Source organism: Osmerus eperlanus, chromosome 5, assembly GCF_963692335.1.
Source record: "Osmerus eperlanus chromosome 5, fOsmEpe2.1, whole genome shotgun sequence".
Classification (NCBI taxonomy): domain Eukaryota; kingdom Metazoa; phylum Chordata; class Actinopteri; order Osmeriformes; family Osmeridae; genus Osmerus; species Osmerus eperlanus.
The window spans coordinates 18,282,971-18,309,337 of record NC_085022.1 but is presented as its reverse complement, the minus strand read 5'-3'; the positions used below and the strand labels follow the sequence as shown (position 1 = coordinate 18,309,337).

Here is a 26,367-nt window from a genome sequence, read left to right as displayed (position 1 = left end):
TCTGAGGGCCTGGAGCCCTGGACCAACCGCTGGGTCTGTCAGGCCCTCACATGCCCTAAAGCTCCACCAGGGGAGTAAGGTTCTCATTACTTCCCCACTGTGTGGGTGTCATCTGGGCTCCATGTCCCAGCAGGCTGCATGCTGCACAACCATTTTCAGACCAGAAAATACAGTGAAGGAAAAAATACAGACACTACAAATATATAGGATGTATTTTTTCTTTTTCATAGAACGATTTATTATTCTAGCCACTGCACCAAATGCACAATTTGTAATAATTTTAAGCTTCTTTTTATTCTAGATTTTGTCCTTAACAAGATAAAAGTAAAAACCAATTTACTCATAACTTTAAATCACGACTCCATCACTGGTCTCATTATGTTGTCACATACAAACCTCCAAGAGGAAGGAGACACATCATAATGGGATAAAAACTGAATTCTGCAATGACAGCATGCAAATCCTCAATTCAACCAGTTATCAACAGACAGAAATATGTGAACAACTGTAAACTAAATCTTGAAAACAGGAATAAACGTGTTTCATGAAGATAAACATAGATATTTACAACTTTTACAAAGAAATGCACCAAGGAGTTATCTTAACAGTGACATTTACCAAGTCTCGTTTTTTCAAAAATTCTGTGAATGGTTGTTAGATTATTTAGAAAGTTATAATCTTCAAACATTTAAACTGAGAGGGTAGCCAAGTCAGGGCTTCTGTTAGTGCTCTTTACTAATTACCAGTGTTCTACTTCTAGCTGGTGACTAGACCTTGCAGCTTCAAGGTGAAATACACAGATTTTTCTAAGAGATGGCTGAACATACAAGAAGGGATTTGTTTTCAAATTGGGTCCCTTTTATTTTCTCCAACATGTGTTTTCGATTCTCACTTCCACATTCACGAACATTTCTGGATATGGAAAAAGACCAGACTCAAACTCATTTTAACCAGTTCCTAATATTCATAGTGGCTATTCATTCCAAACAGTGGATGTTGACATTGTACAGTATCTGAATTTACAACAACGATGGAACTATTCATTTAATCAAGTAGATTAAGGACCATGTTATATGCTTTGTGTGTATATATGCCTTGTGTGTGTGATTTAATAATGATTACCATAAACATGTGCATATAGACAGATCTATTATTCACAAGGATGGTCTGCACTGATTGAATGTACGTGTGCTTTGTCTTGAGTTCGTCATAAGATGTCTAGGTTGACCTTCACACAAGAAATGGACTGACAACTTCAAAAAATAGTCTCCCCTTCCCCCCTTAAGTTAAAAGACGACATGTAGAACTACATTTACATCTTCAAAAAATAAATCTCTTCTTAGTGTTTTTTTTTTCTTTTCTTCAGGCAACAACGATTGTTTCAAAATGTTAAAACCCTATTGCCTTCCTTATCTGGGAAGAGCCAGGCTTCTGAGTCCCTTTTCTCCAAGGCAGACAGTCCCACCAGTCTAATCTCATACAGAGGCTCTGTATTAGAAAGGAGAGCCAGTCAAACATTGACCTCTACACAGTGATAATCACTCTTCTGGTAGGTTTATGCTAAAGGGTTTCTCTTCATCTCCCCAGCACCTGGTTATTCTGAAGACCAGTTAGCCATACAGACAGGTGTAACACCTACAAGGCGGAGACTCTGACGATGTTGCTCTGAGAGTAGACTGTAGAACTGGTGGTGCCGTCTCTGTCGGATGACATCACCACTGGGGTGGGCAGGCAGGGGGTGATGTAAGGTTGATTGCACTTCAGCGGGACCGCTTCAACATGTTTGGCGTTCAGGCTGGACCGACTGCACAGAGCGGACAGAATGCGGACAAAAGGGTGAGAAATATGTGCGCACGCGTGTATTTGTGTGTGTGTTTGAGAGAAAGTGTGTGTGTGAGAGAGAGATAGAGAGATATGAGAGATGAGAGAGAGAGAGATGAGAGAGGCTACCTATTGGCCAGCGGTCTCTCTCTGATCTGGATGGTGCTGAGCTCCTGGTTGTTGGAGTGGGGCAGGCTGAGGCTCGTCCTGCGGCTGCGCCGCGAGCAGCAGGACGAGAGGCCAAGAGGGGAGGAGGACAGGGAGGACGACCGGGAGCCCGCTTTGTTCACCATGGAGAGCTCCATGCAGTTGGACTCGTACGTCTGCTCGTCTACAAACTCGTGGTTCTGGAGGGGAAGGGGTGAAGATCAGGCAAAAGGGTGACACATAAATCACTCCCAAGCACATTATTTTAACGACTTACTGCGCTGTAATGACTAAAGATGTTAACGATATCTCCGCTAAAGGCAGGGAAATATTGTTGCGTATAAAGAAAAATTGAATATCCTGGGAATATAATTACATTCCCCCAGATGTCTACATAAAGCACCATCTGTGATGCGATTTCCATCATTTTCTTCCTGATAAATGAGCTATACTTGAAGGTCAGGCTCCGTGTCGAGTCTCAACTCAGCCACCAGATGGCAGAGGGAGACAACGCACTGCTCCCCAAAGCTAGTCACGACTCATCCTCTCCCACCTCATGTATACTGCACTGTATCATCTATAATGCACAGCAGAAGAGCTCCTGGTGTAAACATGTAAGCCGGCATCAGAAGAGCAGGCCAGTTTTCGGGAGGTTTTTATCCCTGATCTCTAAACCTTTTACTGAGGAAAGACACTGATTTATTTCCCAAACGTTCAGAGGGGGGTCTGTCTACAGACTTCATATAGCAACATGTATAGAGCTCTACCACAGAGAACATTAGGTCAAGCTTTTATTTTGTTTAATTATACATGGAGTAAAATGAAGTGTGCTTGTCTGTTTTGAGGGCGTAATGTTAGTGGCTGGAACAGCATGTGTTATCTTTGGCATGCTGCCGATGGCTCTCTGTATAACACAAGCCCATTTGGAGCTATTTTTAACTCTTACATGTAACACATGCAACAAGTCCTGGCATTTTAACCTGTGTATCCTGTCTATATTTGAAAGCTGTAACCGGGTAGATCACATTTTGACGTGTAATATGTAATATTACGTTGTTATACAATACAAGATACAATATTACATATTACTGGGAAGAAGGTCTGCTAGTGGGTGGGTCTATGTACATTTTTTATTTGTAAAAATATACATTTACATTTAGCAGACGCTCTTATCCAGAGCGACTTACAGTAAGTACAGGGACATTCGCCCCGAGGCAAGTAGGTTGAATTGCCTTGCCCAAGGACACAACGTCATATAGCACGGCCGGGAATTGAACCGGCAACCTTCTCATTAATATCCCGATTCCCTAATCACTCATCCACCTGACCCCTTTTCAGCTCCCCCTATATATATGTAGAGGGCATAAAGTGTGTGTGTATGTGTGTGTTCATACCGTGGTTTTCTCCAAACAGTGCAGCAGGTGGTGGTGATTGCTCTCAAGCGGGGCATGGGACTTCCCAATCAGGACCTTTCCTGCCTCCTTGGAGGCCTTTCGGGGACACACAGGGAACAGAACACAGGGTGTAAGTGAGTCAGCGATGTGTGACGTCCTTGTTAAGGGAGGACAGGAGGGACGAACACAGTGCAGGGGACAGCAGACACAACACACAGACAGAACACACAGCCCTGTGCAGAATCACCCAGCCTCCAGTGGACCTGCCAAGACAGTGATATTTTAGAAGTGCATAAACGTAAAAAGAAATAGTTGGTTATCCCTACAGGACTGGATTTGGTGGTAGAAGTAAAGAGCCAATTTCCAATTAGTCATTTTTTGTTTCAACAGCATCTGCATTCCTGGACTAAAGAGGGTCTCAAACACTTCTCTGCTCAAAACAAAACCAAAATTAACACACACTGATGGCTCTTGACTGATGTTAAGACATACACGTTGGTTTGAAATTAAGCCAGTAACTGGATGCTCAAACAGCAATGTGCAGCACAACACAGAAACAAAGAAAAAACAGAGTTTAGAGGAGATGTAGGCCGGATGGATGCCCTCCAAATAAAGAGAAGTTTAATACGAAATTCCTCCCGTCCCCTCCAAACCCTGTTGGACAGACATGCCGAGGTTGGTCATGACTCATGAGTTAGGGTGCCATGTAATACATCTGCTCCACCAGCAGGGGAAGCTGGAAAGTTGCCCCTTGGCAGTCCTGCTGTGTGGTCAAACCAGAGAGGAAGAAAGAGAGCATGTCAATGCTGCAGCCCAGAGGCGTGAGTGGGAGCTGTTAGATAGGACGAACGACCACAGTGAAGCACTGGAATGACGGCAGCCCCCCCTCCCCTTTGTGTAACGGCACGAGCAGCCCCTGCGTTGCGGCATGAGAAGCCCCGTGTCGGGATGGGTTCAGAGCAGAGCGGCATGCACCAGACGCGCCACGTCGGCCCCGCCAGGCGGGCACGTTACCTCCTCCAGCAGGTCGTTCAGGAGCCCACTGTGTTTGTAGTGCATATAGGCGTTAGTGCCCCGGCTCTTCGCTGCACGGATTTTAGCAATCCGTGTTTTCTGTTTGAACAAACACACCTCTGTTTAGGTCCCCCTCTAGACACAGATCTCTATGTGTCAGTTGGCTTACCTTCTACTCAATGCCAGTATTCAGAGAGCCTTACAACCCCTTGTATTCAGTGGACCGCTATAACGATGTGAGAGATGTACATACTTCCATTGAGAGCACGCCACAATCACTGGATCTGTGTCTTCCAGTCTCACACACACACAGGGACAAACAGTGATTTCAGGGGCTCCTGTGTGAAAAGCCACGTGTGTTAATGTTGCGCTGAGCTCGAAGCAGAGAGAGGAAGAGAGACGGCACCATACCTTCTGTGCTCGCCGTTTCTCCGCACGCTGGCTCTGGTGGTAGATCCGACTGAAGTTTGACACAATGACGGGTACAGGCAAAGCAATGACCAGCACCCCGCTCAGGGAACAGATGGATCCGAACACCTTCCCAACAATGGTTTTAGGCACCATGTCACCATATCTGAAACGCAGAAAAGGGACTATATAACCAAATTTTCCTGGGGGAAATAATCTGTTAAAACAGGTCATAAGGTAATTATAACAATCTTTTAAGGGAAAGCTAATATTAACATTTTGCTTACTCTGCTAACATTCTTGACTATCTTAGCACACTGTAACTATAAATATGCCTAAATATTTTTTGATGATGTTGGATATTTACTTTGTGTTCATGTGAAAAGTTATACATCTCATGTGGCAGAAAACAAATAGTCCTACTACTGAGAACTTTAGGGAAGTTGCTTGTTGACCTACATTTCTTGTCCCATCACAAGGCGCCTCTTAAAACCATGTTTCATATATAATTACACACCTGCTCGCACAGGCCAAAGCTTTCACATGGTGACAACCCCCCCCCCCAGCTCCCTCATGGCCGCCATGAGCCAAACCGCTAGTGAGAGATACAGGGAGCTGTGTTACGTTCAAAGAACGCAAAGTATAGACAACAGCGGCATACCAAACCCAGAGGAGACCATGTTAAAAGTATCTGGGTCTCAACCACAAAAAAAAAAAGTTTCAATCCCACAGCTTCAGATACGTGAAAGCTCATCTTGATACACAAAAACATCTGTAAGGAATTTAATGCACAATTTAAGAGCAAATATCCATTCTTTATCATGTTCAACATAGGCTCCCAACTGTCCAACTAAGCGCATCATTTTTCAACATCATTCACATGTTCGGAAGACATTTCGAATGGGCAGACGAAATGGAGCCCATATATCAGATGGTACAGAATTGTCCCATTAGTAAGATTAATGCACCTGTCTTCGGTAAGGCAGTAAGACTGTCTACGCTCAATGTAAATCTAAAATAAAACTGTCTTCTGGATCTCTCCTATGCCCTCTCCTCTCCCCTCCTCTCTCTCCTCTGCAGGCCCCTCCAGACCCAGCTCCAGCTTCGGGCAGTGTCCTGCCTCAAGTCCTCACACTGCCACAAAGAGTAAATAAACATTTCATGCCTTTCACTGTTTCAGGTCTGTGCAGGGAGGCGATCATAATTCTGCAACAACAAATAATGAGGCAGCATACTTCATTTCCTCCGAAGCAATTAATAGTGCGGGGTACAAACTTGAAAATTACCATAATTACTTGTAAACTGGCCGTGTGGTCACGACTAGCCCTCAGTCAACATATCATACCAGGAGGAGCCTTACACCAGCGCTAAAATAGTAAAAATTAGGCTATAGTAGCGCGGACAATGTGAGGATTCCGTATTTTCAAAATGCCACAACATAGCCGCCAGCAAGTCGATTGGTAGTTGGCTGGGATACAGGTCGGAGCAATGACTGATTGTGACCCTAATGCGTTAATGACCTGAGAATACCATTAGGCTGCCTCCCCAGAGTAAGATAAATGCAGGTGTAGGAGCACATCAACGTTACTCAGTGTCTGTGACAGCCCCATATCTCTCAATGGATGCCGGATAATGTGAATGTATCGCTACACGGGAGGTTGACTATTTCATAAATGAAGTTGTCTAAAGCCCGTGGCCGGCTGTTTGAATCATTAGCGTCGGGTTTCCATCATGTTGCTCCAAAAGGCAGGCCTTTTCCACAGCCAAGGGAAAGGCTGTAAAGTGTACGTTTTAATATCACGCTCGATGGGAGTTCATGTACAACAGTTTGCTTTCAACTTGAATGATTACAATGCAGATGTCATTTATTTTACAGCTCATTACGGGTCAGCCATTTTCCTATGTAATCCTGCCACGCGCTTGACAGCATGTGTCAATTATAGACACTGTATGTACCCTTGGGAGCCTTTTAGAAGATCCTCTACATCATACTAAAACACAGAATACCCACATATTAAAGAGCAGGCTACATGGGTTTAATACCAATCCGATACTAGTCTGTGAGGGATTGACTATCACATTATTCAAAGACCTATAACAGGCAGTATCTCATATCGCATGCAAAGTTAAACACCAAGTACAAAGAGCATAGTACATGAAGCTCATACAAAAATCTTGCAACAATTCTTCAAGAGCGATGAGATTCCCGAAGGACCAGAAAAAAATACATAACAAAAGTACAACAACGCAGAACATTTCTTGAAAATACTGGAGAGAAAAATGAACAGCCGAGAAAGAGCGATTCAAGTAATGCCCTGTGTTGTTTCTCCTATTGTTACCTAGAACCTGCAATCAAGGTCTGCATTCCTTGCCTGACTGGCCAGCCAGGAGACATGAGGACGGATGACTAGATCTTTCTCCAGCCGGCGGAGGAGGAGGAGCACGAGCGACTGAATGACTACCTTGCCCTGAGCTCCACCCACCTGAGACAACCGCTCTTGACAGCACATGCTCGCTACTCCCATTGGCCAAAAGGCGGTGCATAGGCCTCTTCTGGAAACGCCACTGCACTGTAGGATGTGTGACACAGAGTTGAGATCGAGACTTCACAGCGTGATGTTAGGATGAGGGATGGCACAGGGGGAATATCGGAGAGACGAGAGATTGGGGATATAGAGCCCCCCATGGTAGGGGTAATAGATACATCAAACATTCATGAATGTGAAACATTCCAGAATGGGGAGTTAGCCTGCACTACTAGTGACCTCAACAACGGAGCTTGGATCCACCAGGGAGGGCGGGTCTCTCTCTGACGCACAAATCTGCATAACCACTACGCTCCTTTCCACTGTCAAACTAGCATGATCCCACCTCTACCACACACACTCACCCACCACAGACACGCATACACACATACAAATGAAAAACAATATTGGGCCTTTAATTTCAAATCAAGTTAAAGCAATCCCCCACTCTAAAAAAGCAATCTTGCACCTTGATTGTCTTCCAAAACCCTGTTTCTGAAAGTGGAATGCCATCTGGTAAGTGGGAAGTGAAATAAAACAGGGTCACTTTACAAACACGTAATATGTTTATCTCTTTACTCAGGGAAGGTGCAGGGCATTTTCCCCCTGATCAATTCAAACAAATAGAATGCTCCCACAGAAACACGAACATCTGAAATAAGCTTAGGTTGAGAATGGCAGTTGTTCCACACACTGCCAAATATCCTTATTTACCTGTCAGTTTGTCATAAACGCACACAAACGCAAGCATACGCACCCACCCAACTACAGAAACGCAAACTAACACACACTGTGGTTTAGCCAGCAAACACCAAGGCACTTAACAAGACCTTCTTAAGTGACACCAAAAGGGTACAGTTTCTGATGTAACCCCACTATAAGGACATGTCCAAAATAATCCACTCACTCCTTCAGTTCCTGGAATTGATATGTGAGTTCAGGCCGCTGCCAACAGTGATGACAATGACAACTCAATAAGGATTGTGAGAGTTCCCTTCACTGAGAGATGGGCTGTCAACAGAGTTTAAATCCTGTCATCCACCTTCTCCCCTGTGGTGCTACTTAAAGTTTCCCCTGTAATAAACTGGGCCTAAATCCAGCATTTACAGTACATTTAGCAGACGCTCTTATCCAGAGCATTCCCTCCGAGGCAAGTAGGGTGAAGTGCCTTGCCCAAGGAAACAACGTCATGTGACACGGCCGGGAATCGAAGCAACCTTCTGATTAAAAGCCTGATTCCCTAACAGCTCAGACATCTAACCCCCAGTACAACAACTTCTCACTACTCTTTATACGGTATTTGTTGATGGTATAAACATACGGATGTGTTTAATCTATTGCGTTTATTTACCTTATACCATTCTAAAAGTGTTTAAGTCTACAATAATGATAAGTTAACTCTAGCCCTAACCCACTCTATATTATTTACAGTATCATTATGAAAATACTATACTGCAGCTATTTTCCTGGCAAAAAAAAAAACGCACTGCGCTTTAAATTGGAAATGAAGATGGAATTAAGCTAATTTGATTAATAAATTGCGTTAATCGTTTTGATTTGTCAACTGATTAGCCTCTAGATGAGCTTAGCTACGTTCTCTTTCCTGGGTGCTACTATCTGTCTTCATTGTATCATGTCACTAATTACGGGACAGATTCTAATCTATTATGACTTGAAAATAATTTAATTCTCCCTTGTTATTTTTTTTCATGAATTGTATATCGATTACAGTGGGAGGACTCATATCCTGTTCAAGATTGGCCTCCCCATCTTCAACCAGGGACTACTTCCTGAAGCACTGCCATGCAAATCTATGAGGCTATGCAATGAAATTACCGAGATACACTATCAAAGATTCCAATACAAGACATCCATTTTAAGTAGTGTTTTCTCATTTCCAGCACAATTTTTGAGCTAGTCCTTAACAAGGTCAAGCGTTTGTAACAGACATTTAGAATTAGATTTTTCATTTTTCATGTATCTGAAAATATGATTGTCTAATGAAAAATGTGAATCTTGTCTAAAGGCAACAATAACAACAAAGGCAAAACAAATGGCTGAGGGGCTCATTTGACCTTGACCAACCTTTCTGTGGCGCTCTCCATATCAATAGCGCTTTATGTGATAATTTGTTTTAGCACATCTACAGTTCAGCATCTGCCAAAACAGGTTCCCAGTCAGTCAGGCCCCTCTCGACCTCGAGACAGAGCCCCGTCAATTACCTGGAGAAGACGGACCAGATGGTGCTGCCATGCCAATCACAACGTGATAATGACAGAAAGGGGCATACATTAAAAACATGGGGGAGGTGGCAGGGTGACAAACCAACAACCCGTCCCATTGTCCCCATCTTTCAGGACAATCCAGCAAAAGCTTTGGGCGGTAAAAATTCAGGGAATGGCAGACTCCATGGAGGCAGAGAACTCAGGGCTTTGGGAAGAACAGTACACAAAAGTCATGAGAAATTGAGGGGGCACTAAATTAATGTATTTGCTGTCTGTATGCCGTTATCTTCTAAATTGTCGTGCTGAGTCAATCCCTGATATAAGGTTCACTTTCTTAATTTAATTTGGATCATTGGATCATTAAAAGGATGTATTTTAGCCTAATCTTTGAACAGTAGCCAATCCCCAAACAAATTATTTATCTCCCTGCAAAAATAAGTTTTTTTATGGGGTCAATTTGTTTGAAATAAGTACATGTCAAAATGTACCAAATTATTAAATAAATTCATGAAACCAGGAACATTTTACTACCCCCTATGATTAATTCACTGCCAGCATCCGTGCTGAAAGCTGTGAGAATGTCTTGAGGGCAGGAATGCAACATTTAGAAGGTTCCACTGGAAAAAGTAGAAAAATACATTATAGAAGAATTATGATTCCTCAGTGAAAAAGGCCAGTGACTTGTAGTAATTGTAGAAAACCTTACATGCAGTATCTAACTGCTATAGTTGCAAGGAGACTTGCTAGGTCAACCAATGTAGGCCAGCAATGGGGGAGACAAAGGATATGGGGCCAGTCTTATGCTACACTTTACAAATGTAGCACAGTTCACTAAATGTCAAAAAAGGCTACTGAGTGTATCCATGAATTCTGTCATTAGTAAAGTTTTTCCTTGAGGTAACAGTGAAATTGTGAGAAATCTGGAGACGGGGTGTAGAGTTATAACCAAAATCCCACTACTCTGAACCTTATGCCCTGTGACCTGAACCTACCCTCCTACGACTCTCTGAACCTTGACCCCTGTGTCCTGTCCTGTAATCTGGCTGCACAGCATCCGGGGCACTGTCTGTGTCTGTCTATCCCTCTCTCTCTTTCCCCGGATCAAACCCTGAGGGCTGATGGGATTAGAGTGTGTGGGCCGATAGGGCTCTGCTCTGATCTTTTCCTGAGATATACATCATTATTCAGGGGGAATCCCAGAGGTGCTGGTATTAACACATTAGATTTCCACTGCAGGTGATGGAAGAGATAAATACACATAATTACTGCTGTTCTATTGTGGATTTAAGTTTAGCGATAGCCCAGGTGGGAATGTGGATACAAGGAAGTTTGTATTAACAATGACAGAAAAGGATACAAAGAATGTATGCACAAATAAAAAGGTTAAAGTTACGATAAAGTCTGCAAGCCTGAGCCATAACCTCAATGGAACGGTTAATTAATTACCATGGTTACAGTTTGAGGTTTATGAAGTTGAGTCAAAGGAAACAGGGATGTTTTATGCACAGCTATACACTGGAGGCTACTGCCGCCATGTAAACGAATTCTTGCTGTGCCTTGCAATGTCAGTTCAGCTTTGATCCTACACCAGTACATTGAGCCACTAGGCTCAAAGAGAACACAGCCTGCACAAAGGCCATTGAATTTCTCCCTCTGAGCCATGCAAAGGCATAGATAAACCATATGGCATAATCCCTCCCATATAGCTCCAGACACCTCGTCCTGCTCCTCCACTCGCTCACATATCAACCATGTATTCCCATAGCCCTCCAAATCCCAGCTTAACCCTGGCCCCCACAAAACCCGGCCCCCACGGTAGTTATTGCTACGGCTTTGACGTTGGCGTGGCGTTTCTCTCATTTGGGAGACCTTCTTAGAGTCAAAGATGATGAAAAAAATCTGTAGTTTCTTCCTCACTGCCGTCTTTCACTCACCCTTCCCATGGTCGGACCGGCCTCTTTCTGTGACTTGGAGATGAAAAGAATGATACCCTGCTTTAGCTCTCGTTCTCTCCCTCATGCTCCCTTACTCGTTGCTATGCCGTGCCAGCGCACACCTGCTTGACATCTTGCTTCTCTTCCCTCTCATCTCCCATCTTTCCATTTCTCCCACTGACACCTGAGGAACAAATGCTTTGCTAGGCAGAAACAGCACCGCAACATATTCCCCTTCGTCAAAAACCCATATACCTTAACACCCCCCCCCCCCCCCCCGCCACCAATTTGAAAAATTCCTTCCAGCAATCGTGCTTAATTGCTGTTTAATAGATGTTTTACATAAAGGTTAAACATCTACAAACACCCAAATAAAGATTATGCTATCATACTTAAGCGTGGGAGTGTTTTCGCATGAATATGCAAGCTCAAATGAACGTGTGTGCTGAGTGTGAGAGCCTGTGTGTGTGTGTGTGCGCTTGTGTGCGTGTGTATGTGTACGCCCACGCAAAAGAAACACAGCGTGTTTTTTCACAAGCTTCCTTCCAGTCAGAGAGGAGAGACTGGGAGATAGGGCTCTTTGATCAGTCAAACCTTAATTAAACAGAGGTAAACTGACTCCACTGTTGCTCAAAGGCCGTCTCTCTTCCTTCCTTCCAAGTTTCCATATTGTGTTTTCACCACTTCTCTTTACACAACTTTTTTTTTAAAGCTGGCGGCAGATGCTTACAAAATCAGTGGCACAGTTGGTTAATGAATTACACTTCTCCACGGTTGAAAGGGGAGGGCAGATGAGGAACATGAAAGGGGTGCCGGAGGAAGGGAGCTGTGTGGGGTAATTGGGAGGGGGGTGGGGGTGGGGTGGGGTGGGGAGTGCTGAGGGTAGCTATGGATTATGGGAGAACGCGAAGATAAAATGAAATCATCAGACACTCAAGCGATTATGATAATGCACTCACTCTGTATTCATCATAGGTTAATCTTCATGCAGGAGAGAGAAAGATAGACAGAGAAGGGGGAAGGGAGTCTGGATTTTTCTGGAGATCTGAAATGGAAATGAAATGCAAGTGTAATCACTTATAGTGCGTATACTGTATATATTTATACAGACTTGAGCATAGGGGGTCAAATACTAGTTTTGATCCCACGGAACCAATCATTCTGCTGAACTGAGCTTTTCAGACCACCCTTTAGCCTTTTTTAGAGGTCAGATGATGGAGATGCAGGAAAGAGAAAAGGTCTTGAGGATTAGAGCTTTTGTGAGGGGAAAGGGGAACCGGTCCAGAAGCCTCATCACGCTGACAGCAGATTACGGCGCCAGAGCGTCAGCGCCAGAGCAGACGGGTGAGAGATTAACTCTGATGTGCGATTTCACACAGAGCAGCCGCTGGATATCAGCTGGCTCCTCCGGCTGGCCTGGGCCCCTTATCTCCAGGTCTGCTCCTCATCCACCCAGAATGCCCAGGAAGTTGAAGGCAAGGCCGATAGGGTTTCACTTGGAAAAAACATGCAACACAGTTCCATACAGATGCTACAAAATGTATGGGGCACATGAAATAACTCTCCACCACGTCAAATACCTCAGGGAATGTCTTTGAAACAGACTTCAAGAACAACATTCCAAAAAACAGCTGCCAGTTCAAAAGAACACTTCAGCTGTATTGGGTTAAACGGGGGAAAAAAATCGAGGAGGAGGGATGAGAGGAGATAGGTACAGCATACAAACCCGTCGAGCATTTTTCCACAGAGCATGAACTGCAGCCAGGCTCACGACAGCAGCGAGGCCAAGATAGAGGCCAGAACCAGGGACCTGAGAACCTTTGGGGAGAGATTGGGAAGCAGACCCAATGGCCCGGCAGAGATGCAGCTCTTCTAACAGCTGTCGACTGGCCCCCAGGGCAGATCAGAGCCCGGCGTGGTCCCCGAACACGGCACAGCATGCCAGCTCCACCAGAGCCACCCTTCCCCCCCACCTGCACCCGCTCACTTCCTTGTGAGCATGGGGACATCATTACTACTTCCATACGCCTCGCCTTGCATGTGAACAGTATTATTGAATCATACAAGAAAGATGGGGAAGACGATTTTTTTTTTGTAGAACTCAGGGACCAAAATATCCGAAAGGGTGTTTTTACAATTACATTGGTTGGTGCAGTTGAAATCTCTTTGTCGTTTAGATGCGGATACTGATCTTTCTAGTTTTTGCTGTAGAAGCTGACAAAGAAAGAATTTAAGTGACCCCGAGGGTGTTGAAGGGGAGAGCAGTTACCTGGTAATACACAGCGCATTATTTATCACTCAAGCACCTTTGTCATTGGAGAGGACAGAGCCCACCATGAATAATGATGGTGCGAATGCTTAGTAGTAGGGAAGCTCATCGCACAACGCAGCTAGCTAAGTCAAAGCGGGTGTGTCGTGGTGCACCGTTAAGACAATCATGGCTGGATGGAGGTTATTCCTTTTAATCACACCCCAGCACACCCCCACCTCCCCCCCTTGTTCAACCCCAAGGGGTGTTACTATTTTTAAACAGTTTTTCATTCCTTTTCTCTTTTTTTTTCTTTTTCGTTCTTAGCTGATGGCGAGGTAATCTCTTTATGGGACGTGCGCCCTTGGAGAATCAGAGAAAAGAGAGGGATGTTCAGAACGGAATAGACCGTGGATGGGGAGGGGGGAACTTTATCAATATGCATTGCCTTCCTAACACGGCTTTGCATACAAGTACCAGACTGAAAGTGTTTATTTACCCTTCTATTTCTTTTTACCAGTTTCCCTTTGAAAATAACGGGCGGTATTTGTTTAATGTCTGTGCTGGTAGGTTGTATTGAGAGAGTCATCCATCCTGAGGGAGAGAACCACAGAGAAAGAGAAGCCTCTCCCATTCACTCTCCTTCCCTTCTAATTGGACTGCTCCATCTGGTGAGGGTTATGGACCACAGACTGGAGATTCCACTGTTAAAACAACCCATCAAACACCTATGCATGGGGGACTGAGTCCTTGGAGCTCAGCCATGCTAAGCATTATACATGCATGTATGATAGAAAATCAAAGAAAAACAAGGCTGGGAGTGTGTGTGTCTGTGTGGTGAAGCTAGCTGAATATTGATAGTTTGGTATAGGCGAAAGGCTGGAAGGCTGGCGAGATTCACGCTGTAAAAACTGCAGCATTCGGTTGTTTCGTGAAACAAAATGTTCTGTACCTTTGAGAAAGAGTCAAAATGGTGCTGTTCTTAGGGAGACGTATTCACAACAACAACACCATAAGTGTCTGATTTTAAAGCTGGGTGAGTCGCGTGATAAGAGTTTGTGAGAAGAAAAGCTCATGCATTTCACAGTTGAAATAGCATCGACAGGAGGACAGATACTCAGGAGAAAAAGGAATGTGTGACAGGATATTTGTGGTGATGATTACGGTCCATTAACTTTGATTGATGCCATTTTGGAGAGAACACACAGATCGCACTCACGGTTCCGTGACGTTTTTTCTTCACTAACATATGTAGTATGGATGAGAGGAAACCCAAAGATAAGATTCCATGCAAAATTGATTTTTTGGGCTCCCTTCGACTCCTCCTTAACCGTGTGCCTGGAGACCAGTTCACCATTTGAGGTAATGGAATGTCACATGTGATGAGAGGCTGATGTACCTCTCTCCACGCCTGCTTCAACATGATCCCTGGCGACCTCCATGTGAAGGCCAGAGTCAGGGAATCCATAAGGCCAGCCGCATCTCTGCACAACCCACCAAATTGTGGGATTACAGGGTTGTTTACCGTATACAAATTGTGTTTGTATACAGTGCGCGTGTGTGTGCGCGTGTGTGTGTGGGCCTGTGTGTGGCTGCAGCGTAGACGGTGCCCCGGACGAATCTCACGTTAATAACGACGTCCTGCTTTGTTAACGCCATCAGCTTGTCTGTCGATGTGGCTGTCCGCTCCGTTTAGCTCGCCCGCTGATCTCCGACCAAACAGCCGGCTTAGTCACAATGAGAAGCACTCCGTTAGTCTACGACCGTTGTTTAAAGATAAGGATGTGCTTGCCAAAAACCTTACACTTAAGCTCCACTGTGGGGATTAACAGATGGACAATTGGTGGGGGGGGGGGGGGTACAATTTCAAATCAGCTGTTGATGATTTTGCCATAATACCCTGGAAAAGAAGAACAAATCCCCAAGCAGAAATGCTTCTTAAGCATCTGAGACGTTGCTGAGTAGGTAGATGACTGAGGAAGGTCACAGCAGGGATGTCCTCTGAATGGGAGCCCAGACGTAATCTGAATCACACCTTCATAAAGATCTCAAGCCATCTATTCTCCCTCCAAACCTAAATACAGCTTCTGGACTCTTCCAGCCTTCTAGTCAATGACGTCTTCTTGAATATTGCCTTGACACAAGGAATATTGATTAGTTTTCCTTCTGACAAAACTGTGACGCATTTAGCAGGCATACTGAATGTTAGCTTATGACTAACAGATCTGATGACAGACAACATCTCAGTAGTCACTCTCTTTGATGGCTGTTTCCAGACATCATTAGGTCATGACAGATCTAATAAAAGGTCATGACCTAATTAAGGGTCCTAGCTGGTGACATGTCCTTGCCCTGCCCCCCACCTATACCCCCCGCACCAGCCTCCCTCCTGCAGGGCAGCTATGGGGGTCACAGGTGTGGTCAGTTATGTGTATTAAGACCATTTTTTAAGGTGTTTACTTTACCAAACATTGTTCTGCAAAGTCCTATAAGATCGATGAAGATGTTCCAGAATTCAGTACATTTTAAATGCCATTAACGTCCCTTCAGGCTAGCTGAAATAGATGCAACATGTACTGTTGGACCACCTCAAAAGGCCAAATCAAGACAGGGCTTAAATGAGCTATTGATCCAGGTGTGGCATATTGATTTAACTTTGTGTCCTGGGGTAAACAGGGAGCAGCTGTGCACCAGGTCAGGTCACAATATGACTGTCTCTAATCCGATCCATAAGCCACATCAGCTCAGCTCCCCTCTTCTAACATAACAAACCTAAGCTACAGTACATCCAGCGACCCCATTCCATTGATGGAACAGCTTCAGGAAGCTGTGCAGACCAGATAAGGGAAACTATGGACAAGGCAATTCATTATCAAAATGAGGTTTTACACCAGAGAGTGTTTTAAAGTTGCTGTCATGATAGATCAAATCATCTTTCTTATTGACCCCGAAGGGGACAGTATTGATCTAGTTTGTGAGGAGAAAATAACTGCTAATTCCTCAATCGTACAGAAAACATAATCTAAAAAAAATGTATACAAATAATTTACGAAAAAATTAAAATAGCTTTGGGGTCAGAAAGAAAAGTGCATCCCTGGTGCGTGGCCTGCCTTGTTGAGGCTTGACCGCATGGCGCACCATGGGTGACATGTATGGCTATTTATAGGGGTTTGGGCAGGCAGGAAGCAGCTGTCATACATCAAGAGGGCAGGCTGACATCCCACATCTCAACAGGGCCTCCCTGGCAGCTCTTTACACACACACTGAAATGGGACAGTAAGACATGTAGGCAGGCCTTGCCCCTCCACATTATTAATACACTATGGCGAACAGTGTCTGGGTGGCCCCGGGCAATAACTCTATGAGTTACGCAGCTGGAATCTGAAATGCTTTAACTGGACTTGCCTGGATGTTGGGTATTTTTCTGGTGTTCTTTTTCCCTGGAATTTCTCACATTTCTGATTGATAACCTTTTCAGTAGTTCATGCTTTTATTTGGCTTCCGGTGATCTTCACATGTAGTGATTTTTCAGTTAGTGTCCTTGTGGTTTTGTGTTACGTTTTTAACTTAAATATGCAATTGGTAAGTAATCAATCAAAAAGTTATCTCACTCAAATATTCCTTTGAGAAAAAAACAATAAGACAGTTTGTTTCTCTCCAAGTTATGTCATGGACAGAAGCTGTGTGAAACCATATAACCTCCTTTATCCCCATGCTACCCTATCCTCATCACCTATGTATCAGCTTGGTAGTTAAATCTCCCTTACCCCAAACAGAGCAAATACACCACCCAAATCATGCCATGACATGTTACATCACCTCTAAAATTGCTTTTCTGCCTGCATAACAATCCTATAATACCCCTAGACTTTTGGCTTTTTCTGTAAACCAGATCAGCTGGAACGAAGAGAGATTACTCTTGTTAAAGATATGTTTCTAGTATTCCAGGTGCTATGAATCTGGAGCATTGATAAAAAGATATTACAGTACAGGGAGTAAACAAGAGAAATCACTCAATCTAAGTAACTCAATTTAATACCCTACAAATCTCAAAGAGCTCAATGGGTTCCAATAGACTCTCTTCTCCTCCATCAGAGAAGGGTAGAGATACAATTGTACTCATCCAATCCTTGGCCATCAGGAATGTCTGTAAATAGGAGTACACAATTTAGTCTGGGAAATTTAGTTTAATGACTGTTGTCCTGAGTGTTTACTAGAGCTACAATAGCTGTTTATTACGACCTGCTTTCAATGCGGAAACATTAAACATTGTATAATGTTCACTAGCCATGGCCCAGACATGAAACTAATGACATAGCTCTCTATGAACACAAACAAGACCTTATTTGTATAGTGATGGGCATAAAGAGTGGAAGTTACCACAAGCTGAAAGACTGGTTCCTGCCTGGTCATGTAAAATACACCTGCCTGCTCCCTCTTGTATCTCAGATGGCTGAGCGGTTAGGGAGTCGAGCTATTAATCAGAAGGTTGCCAGTTTGATTCCTGGCCGTGCAAAATGACATTGGCCAAGACACTTCACCCTACTTGCCTCGGGGGGTGTCCCTGTACTTACTGTAAGTCGCTTTGGATAAGAGCGTCTGCTAAATGTAATGAGTGGTAGGGTCATTCTTTCCTTGTTGCACTGTGTTTTTCTCAAATGTTGACGAATGTGAAACTGTAAAATATTACACTCAACTCTGAGTGCAATCTTTGTAAAGAAAAAAACTAAATACCCTCTAGTTTTACAACATTCTGCTTGTTTGCATCCAAATGCAAACGGGATGTGAAACACAAACCACATCAGAGCTCTAGAAAGAATTGGAATACTGTTGTGCAATTCTAACAAAAGTGATGAGGAAGCATTATGTGTGTATGCATACTGATTGCCGTGACCAGACAAGTCGTTTTCATTAGTATGTAAATGCTGATGTATGTAAATAAGCCACACAGCTCTCTTCGACGAGATTGGTGTTAGACTCAAGCTTATCGCTTCCACGCTGTTTGATCTAATGATCAGAGGGAATGCATTTTCTCGTCTTATATCTTGTACAACATATCAAGCTTTGAGATAGGACAGACTCAAATAATATATTCCTCCATGTCTCTGATTCTCTACAAATGGCTTGGGGTTCCAGGGCTGGGAGGTTGGAAATGAAGCAGGGCCCAGCGGAACAAACTCTAACAACAATGAAATCATAGTGATTTGTTTTCTCACAAACAGTATCTGCTTACTCCGTAATACAGTGATCCTGGTTTAATTCGGGGGAAACTATAGTCTAGTTTCGGAAATTGTCATTAATCTTTGATGTCTCTCGAGTTGCAAAATGAGAAAAATAAAAATGGCTGAGTGTTAGGAAAATAGAAATTCCATATTTTATGTTCTCATACTACATTACCCAAGCTGAAGTAAAGAGAAGAACATGCCAGTCCATTTCACTATTTAATGACCAGCATTCAAACCACATTCATAAAATGTCCTCCACTGACAGATGGGTAAAGGAACAGCCTCCAAAATAAGATGTCAAGGAAAACCATACGAAAAGGAAGGACAGCCATTTTGTCCCCAAAGTATGGATTATTTATCAATCTAGCTGTCACAGGAGAAACATTTACAATTCCTTAAGATGCAGTCCACACCTTACCTCTACCTACCTTACATCATGACATCAGCTCTGCTGCAGTTCACTCAATAGCTATGATGAATGTGTGCGTTGTTTCTATTGCTTAAAAAACATGAGAAGATGAGGGGAAAATAGAAAAGAAGCACACCAGGAATACAACACAGCGAAGTTGATGAAAGGCACAAGAGACAACCATTTGATATGTCTATCTCTCTCTACACAGTGCCTTTCATCAATATATTGATACAGTATACCTTCTTATCATACATCAACCTGGCTGTAAAAAGGAGCTGACATTTTCCTATCATAATTCCCTGTCAAACCTTCTGCAGAGGGACTTTTCGAGTGTCTAAAATAGCCCCTCTATAATGAACACCGGGAGAAAGAAAGGGCCGGGGCAGGCGTAATTTCTATTTAGTGGTAAAAAGGACACCCCTGCCTCTTTCACAGGTTCGATCATTCACTATCAGCCTAATCTGCCCTGCAGAAGTGTGCCGGTTCCCGCCCCTTCTCTCATCCTCCTCCATTTCACAGTCATTTGCATAAGCAAAAAAGGAGATTGTGCTCATGTTGGGACATTTCAATGCCTAATTCACCATTGAGGCACCTGTCACTTGAGTTTTTATGGCACATTTGAACACAATTCACCTTTACACCCCAACCATACATTGTTTACATTTAGTCAGTTAGCAGACGCTCTTATCCAGAGCGACTTACATTAAGTACAGGGACATTTCCCCCGAGGCAAGTAGGGTGAAGTGCCTTGCCCAAGGACACAAAGTCATTTTGCACAGCCGAGAATCGAACCGCCAACCTTCTGCCCAACCTACTAGCCCAATTCCCTAACCGCTCAGCCACCTGACTCCCTGCACGTAGCACGTCCACACAGTAACATATGGGGGCAGGGGTGGTCACAGTCAGCCTGCAGGCTAATGACACACTTCTGAATGCATCCACTCCAGGATAACAGCAGATCACATTATATCTCACAACCCTGCCACAGATGTACATTCTGTATAGTGCAATGCATGGTGTGTCATGGATTCGGTCAACACACACCCCAAACATCTGAGATTCACATAGAATAGTGTGTAATCAAACACTCAGAGTGTTTTTTACGATTGTGTAATTCTGCTTGGAAGTAGAAGCCAAATCCCTAGTCAGCCAGGGGCACCGAAAGTTAACCAACAGCATTAATAGCAGATTGTCAAGAACACATTTGTTATCTCTTAGGCGCAGATACAGTAAAGGGCCCTCAGGATCTTTTTTGTACATTTCAATTACATCAACCATGGATTGGAGTCTTGGGCTTCAAACAGCTTTACTTTGTGCGACATCTAAACGTGAAGTTTCTTGGGCATTGATGGCCATAGGGCTTCAGAATCAGATGTCAGGTCTGGACACTATTATAGTTGTTGGAGAGAGTCAAAGATTTAGTTGGCTTCCATTGACCCTGCCGTCTGGTAACCTTCTCTTACTTCTTAAATCAGCCCCCTGACATGTTTATGGACACCGCTCCTCAACCACTCTAGTGTGGGGCGGGTGGAGCAGTGGTCCTGACAAATAAAATGGCAATAAATTGTGTGGATAAAGAGTGGCTACACTGTGCTAACACCCCATCTATTTCCCAAATGGACAACCCGCATTAGCGTCCGCTACATCACGTGCTACACTTTGCTGCTAATAAGGATGAAAATGCAAACAGATATTCAGGGAAAGTACAGTATGTTGGTGGATTGACATACATTTGAGCTAAAAGTGAGATGCACGCTTAATATGTACGTGTTTATGTAGAGGACTATGGACATCTCATATGTTTCATTCAAGCCCAAAACATGCATGACCTTCAGAAGGACTCCATGTCTGTTTGGTGTGACGGGGGGTATGCGTGTTCCCTCCACAGCCCATCGGCCCTGCTCTCCCCCCCCCCCCCCCCTCATAGTCCCCACTCCTTCCCTTGTGGGTTTCGCTTGACTTCAAGCATTTTCACAGCTGCTCTCTGCGGTGCACTCCATTACACCTTAAATCACTTAGGAGATCTGAAGCACCAAAAACTCCCTCTGCAGCTAATTCACCATGACCATGTGGAACTGACAAAGAACAAGCAAAGACCTCCACTCCAGATCGGATCTCACCCATGGTTACTGAGCTCCTACAGCTCTCCAATATCAATAAACTGCTCGAAATCTTTTCGTAACCCTCAGAAGATAATGCACCAAAATAACTAGGTTATATGTATTTCAATTTTGGCTCATTTTCACAGAGCGCTTTTCTTTAGACACTGTGGAACCTTGGCAGTGGCATCTCAGCAGCGGGGCGGTGTGTCATCTATCGGGTATCCCAGCGCAGCTACAGAGATTAGGCTCCATAAATAGGGAGGGATAAGTGGGCCTTCTCCCGTGTTCACTAGCTAGTGTCGCCACAAAACTGGAGAGACACAGAGGCGTGACACGCAGCTGCACAGAGCTATTGATTCTCCGCTGGTCTCCAGGCTCCCTTCTCTCTCATTCAGGCTGCCTGCCAAGTGCCTGAGAACGGACGCCCTGCTCTCCTAGTGTCGGCACGTCTGCTTAAGCAGGATCAATGGGCCATCAGCAGGAGAGAGAATGCTACTGTCTTTGACTCAATGGGGTGTGAGAGAGCTGGTTGGAAAAATAAAAAAATACTGTATATGTAATGGAACAATATCTCCATGCAATTACGATCATCAAAAGGAGGTGTGGCCATGGCCATCATTTGGAAACGACTGATTCCATTAATGCTACAATGGAAGGGCACCACACTCTAATCCGTTTTAACTGTCTATGTTTTCTCATCTATCTGAGTTAAAGGGAATGATCATTTGTGACCCAAGCAAGAATTCAGTTAACTTTGTTCAAGGTGGTTTTGTGCTGTGCTTTAAAGAGCAGCATCCCTCCCTTTGTCCTAGGATGACCACTTCAAGGTTACCAAAGGATATCATATAGATTTTGTTCTACACTAAGGGAGAGACAAAAGTAACTATTTCATTCAGCCATGTATTGGAAATTGGATTTTTGGATAATGAAACAAACTCACTGACACACTGAACTCTTTCAATGAAAGAAAGGTGACTTTGGGAAATGTCTTTCTTTGAACGCCAGAGTATCTATAGCTCCTCAATAAGAAGTCCAATAGTCAGGGCCCGTTAAATCCCCTGTTCGGGTCGCAAATCTATCAGCATACCTGTCAAGGACTACAACAGACTGACGGTAACGCCCCAGTTTATCAAGGTCGTTTTACGCTTGTCCTCGTACATGGGGACATTGTTCTGTAACCAGTAGCAGCACAGTGACAGTTTGAACCATTGAACACTGTTGAGTGCTCCCTGAAGAGAAATAACCGGAATAATAATAACAATCCATCAAGTCTCTGAATGTGATTTAGTAAGCAAGTAAATGCATCAGGCAATACTTCGCCGACAGCTTCCAGTTGAAGCTGTCGGCGAAGGTCATAATGTTCAAGATGCTCCATTTGGTGGGAGAATGAAAGGTGGAAAGATACTGAAAAAGAGAAAGACTCTTTTTGATTCATGACAATAAAATAAAGTAAAACTCCACTGTTATCTTAGTCATTACCAATGTAACAATGAATATTTTGACAAGTGTGTTGTGTTGTTACAGAAAGGACATTTATAAACTACTTAAAAATTCACAATCTGTTGAGCAAGTGGAAGATAACTGATCTCAATTTAGTGTCATTGTCTGCCTCACTGTTGTTAAATGGAATTACTGGACATGAAAGGCTTGTAAAAGCACAGAGACAGACATGATTTTTCTGGTCAGATATTTCATATAGACCTGCTTAACGTCTTGACAGGTGACATATGATGGCCAGGAACTTGTATGATCATGTGAAAATAGAATCTGCCTCGATCTGTGTGCTTGTTTAATGCATTCCTGGCCTTAGCAACCCAGAAAGTAGTCTGGTCACAAGTGCAGACCATAGCCTAAACTGTAGCATATCTACATGTCCAACGGGTCCCAATTGTAGCATATCTCTTCCCATTCTGCCTCTCTATTTCTTGTCTCTCCTCTTTCTAGCTCACTTTCTAGCTCACAACAAAGTAACCTAATTTGTCTGAATTATCTTATCTCGCCCATGAATCCCTAACTTGAGTAAAAACGTTCTTCTAACAATTATTATCCTACGATATCCTAACATGCAAGTATTTTTTTCTTGTATAAATAGCAAATAGCAAAACACTTCAGAGGCGGTGATTAAAGTAGTCAGCAGGGTGTTTTTACACACGAATTATGAACGGTCTGATTATTTTCACTTTATGACTTATGCTCGTGCATTGGCAAGCCAGACGCGGCTGCTCAGTGTTATTTTGAAAGCAGCTTAACACAGAAACCCAGAAGCATAGCAACCAAGCGGCAGCACGCTTAAAGAGCGAGGAAGTTTTCAGCACCTTGGAAAGCGCACCACCGCAGCACGCACGAGCAGAATGCAGAGAAGAGACACAATGAACAATGAGACGAGCAGCTGCACAAGTGGGCACATCGATATAAATTAATTACAATAATCGCCTTAACCATGATTAATTAATGTATGCTGCATCAGCACCCAGAGGTTGTTAAGGAGAATTAAATGGAAAATCATTCAAAACATTTAACATCCATGGCGAGAAGACAAAAAGGGTGGAGAGACGGGGAGAGGGTGAGGTAAAGAGAGAGAGAGAGAGAGACTGAGAGAATGCCATAGGGCTAAAGGCCTTCACCTTGATGTTTAGGCCTACCTCATTGACTTATCAGTGTATTGGTTGTTCAATAGGATTCATTGTGACGAAGTGAAAGGATAATGTTAAGGTTATCAACTTGTAACAAACCATTTAGTTGAGTGTAGGCAGCCCAGACTGGTGAGTTTATAGGCTACCTATCCATAAAGCGTGGACGAACCTAAGAAGATAATGTGACATTCCTAATTTCGCTTTAAGATTCCCTAGCCCAAGGGTTGTTCAACATGAATAGGGCTTCAATTGTAAGAGAACCCTTGTTTGTATTCAACGAATAATCTTATTTGAAAGATCAGGCTCGTTTGTAGTGAGAGGTGCACAATGCAACCACCTACCCCAGTGTTGTCATGGTGACTATGGTGTACCAAAAAGCAGCAGGGATACTGGTAAACTTGCTGGCTGTGGAACCCTTCTCTGCATAAAACATCACAGTGGCGAATATGATGATGGCCATCGTGAGAGAGAACAGGAGGAAGCCCAACTCCGAGGCACAACTCTTCAGTGTATAGCCCAGGATACGCAGTCCAGCGGAATGGCGGGAGAATTTGAAAATCCGAAAGACTCGGAAGACCCTCAAGGTGACAAAAGCTCCACTGACTTGGTCATTGTCAGTCATGACCAACCCAATGTAGTAAGGCATGATGGCGACAACGTCGATGACGCTCATCACACTTTTCATAAAATTGTACCGACTGGGGGCAGCGATTAAACGTAACAGGTACTCAAAGGTGAATATCATAACGCACGCAGTGTCCAAACAGAAGAAAGCCACTGCGTAACGGTCTCCACAGGAGACCTCCTTTGCAAGGTTTGGCATAGGCCCACATGGAACCGTTTCCACCACATTCGCCATGACTGAGATTGCGATGAAAAATCCTGTGACATAGTAGAAGACAAGGGCCGTGGTGCTTGTGTGAGGATTTTCAAAAGCCCGCCACAAGTACTCTCGGAAGGTCATGTTCAAAGGGGCAATGTCATTGTTCTCCTCGTCCTCGTCGTCCTGCAGCCTTTCTGCGTTTTCGCGCCGCCTGTCTTTATACTCCTCATAACAGCAGTCTCCAATAATCTCGGGTATTATGCCAAAAAATGATAGTTCCTCGTCGTACGCAGAAATACACTCTTGGCGTGGGTAGTGTAATTTTCCAGTGCGGTAGAAATTTAGGATGGACCTAAAGATGTCAGGGTCACGGTCAAAAAAGTACTCACTGGTTTCTTCGTGAAAAAAGAAGTCCCTTTCTGTACTCCCAAGTAAAGTGTCTGGGTACCGTTCTAAAGTATTTCTCCACGTCTGAAACTTGGTCCCGCTAACGTTGAGGATGATAAGTCCATCTTGGGTTTTTTTCTTTTCCCTCGGAGGCATAGGCATAGGGGAGCTCGCCACGGGCATCCATCCTATGGCCGCCGCGCGGGCAAAGGGGAGCCATGCCGCCACTCCTGCTGCCATTCTGTGTATGTTAACGACCCTTCTTTATCACAGTACCGTGGCTTGAGGGTGAATAAGCATCTGACGAAGGGGAATCAAACATTAGAAAATGTATTAGCCTATGAAATTACGCAAACATGCCAGATGGATGCAGGTCTACTAGTTTTCGGATTTTGTCTGCAGGTAACATAGAGGCTAAAACAAACCACCTTGCAGACTCACTTGGACATCGCAGAACCAAAACCTCAGACATTATTTTAAGTAATTATTCTTCGAAAGAAATCATACCATAGCTAGAAAATGGGGACGGTTGAAATAATCACCTTAAAATTAGCAGTGGATTGCAGAAATATCGGAGAACACTATGGGCAACATTATCACATCAACCATGAGTAAATAACAAATCAATCTTACCATATCAGGTCCAACGGCATCTAAAATAAGTCAAAATAGTCTCACAAAACCTGTTTCCATAATATAGACACTTAAAAACCAGCTCCCATTTGCCTCAAATGTGTCTGAGGATCGTGCAAACGCCGCATCAAAAACAATGTAAATGTTGCAACAAGTTAAAAAAAAATAGTTTCCGCAGTCGCTATTAGTCAGAGATCGTGGTTCGTTTTGTCCACGGTCTTTTGTTTCCTAGTCCTCAGAACGGTGGTCGCTCTCTATACGATTTCTTCCTATGCAGCTGTTCTTCTATAAAAGCGCAACTCTGCTCCTCACGTCGTCTGCAGGAACACCCCCTTAGGAACCGACAGTGAAGCGACAGCAGACAGAAGAATATGCAGTGTGGTAGGAGTGGCCCTCCGCAATCAGAAATTCCACAACTGGTTCAGGCAACTGGCTG

General features: G+C 43.8%; 1 protein-coding gene across 2 annotated transcripts; it reads right to left on the bottom strand.

Moving 5' to 3' along the window:
• Positions 1-213: 213 nt before the first annotated feature.
• LOC134021437 (potassium voltage-gated channel subfamily D member 2-like) lies at positions 214-26,367 on the bottom strand. Of its 2 annotated transcripts, XM_062462285.1 has the most exons (7): positions 25,932-26,367; positions 24,430-25,598; positions 4,788-4,950; positions 4,377-4,475; positions 3,363-3,458; positions 1,951-2,168; positions 214-1,804 (listed from the first exon to the last, which is right to left on the bottom strand). In XM_062462285.1, the coding sequence occupies exons 2-7, from the start codon at positions 25,536-25,538 to the stop codon at positions 1,636-1,638; spliced, it is 1,854 nt and encodes a 617-aa protein (XP_062318269.1). In that variant the 5' UTR covers positions 25,539-25,598; positions 25,932-26,367; the 3' UTR covers positions 214-1,635. The 2 variants fall into 2 exon arrangements, with proteins under 2 accessions (XP_062318269.1, XP_062318271.1); XM_062462287.1 differs by lacking the exon at positions 4,377-4,475 and having other exon boundaries at positions 25,932-26,364.

Excerpts from the sequence above, each read along its gene's own strand:
- LOC134021437 (XM_062462285.1), bottom strand. The coding sequence starts at position 25,538 with ATGGCAGCAGGAGTGGCGGCATGGCTCCCCTTTGCCCGCGCGGCGGCC. Across the intron at positions 4,476-4,787 it reads AGAAACGGCGAGCACAGAAG|AAAACACGGATTGCTAAAAT; the intron begins GTATGGTGCCGT and ends TTGTTCAAACAG. Across the intron at positions 1,805-1,950 it reads GAGAGACCGCTGGCCAATAG|TCGGTCCAGCCTGAACGCCA; the intron begins GTAGCCTCTCTC and ends CGCTCTGTGCAG.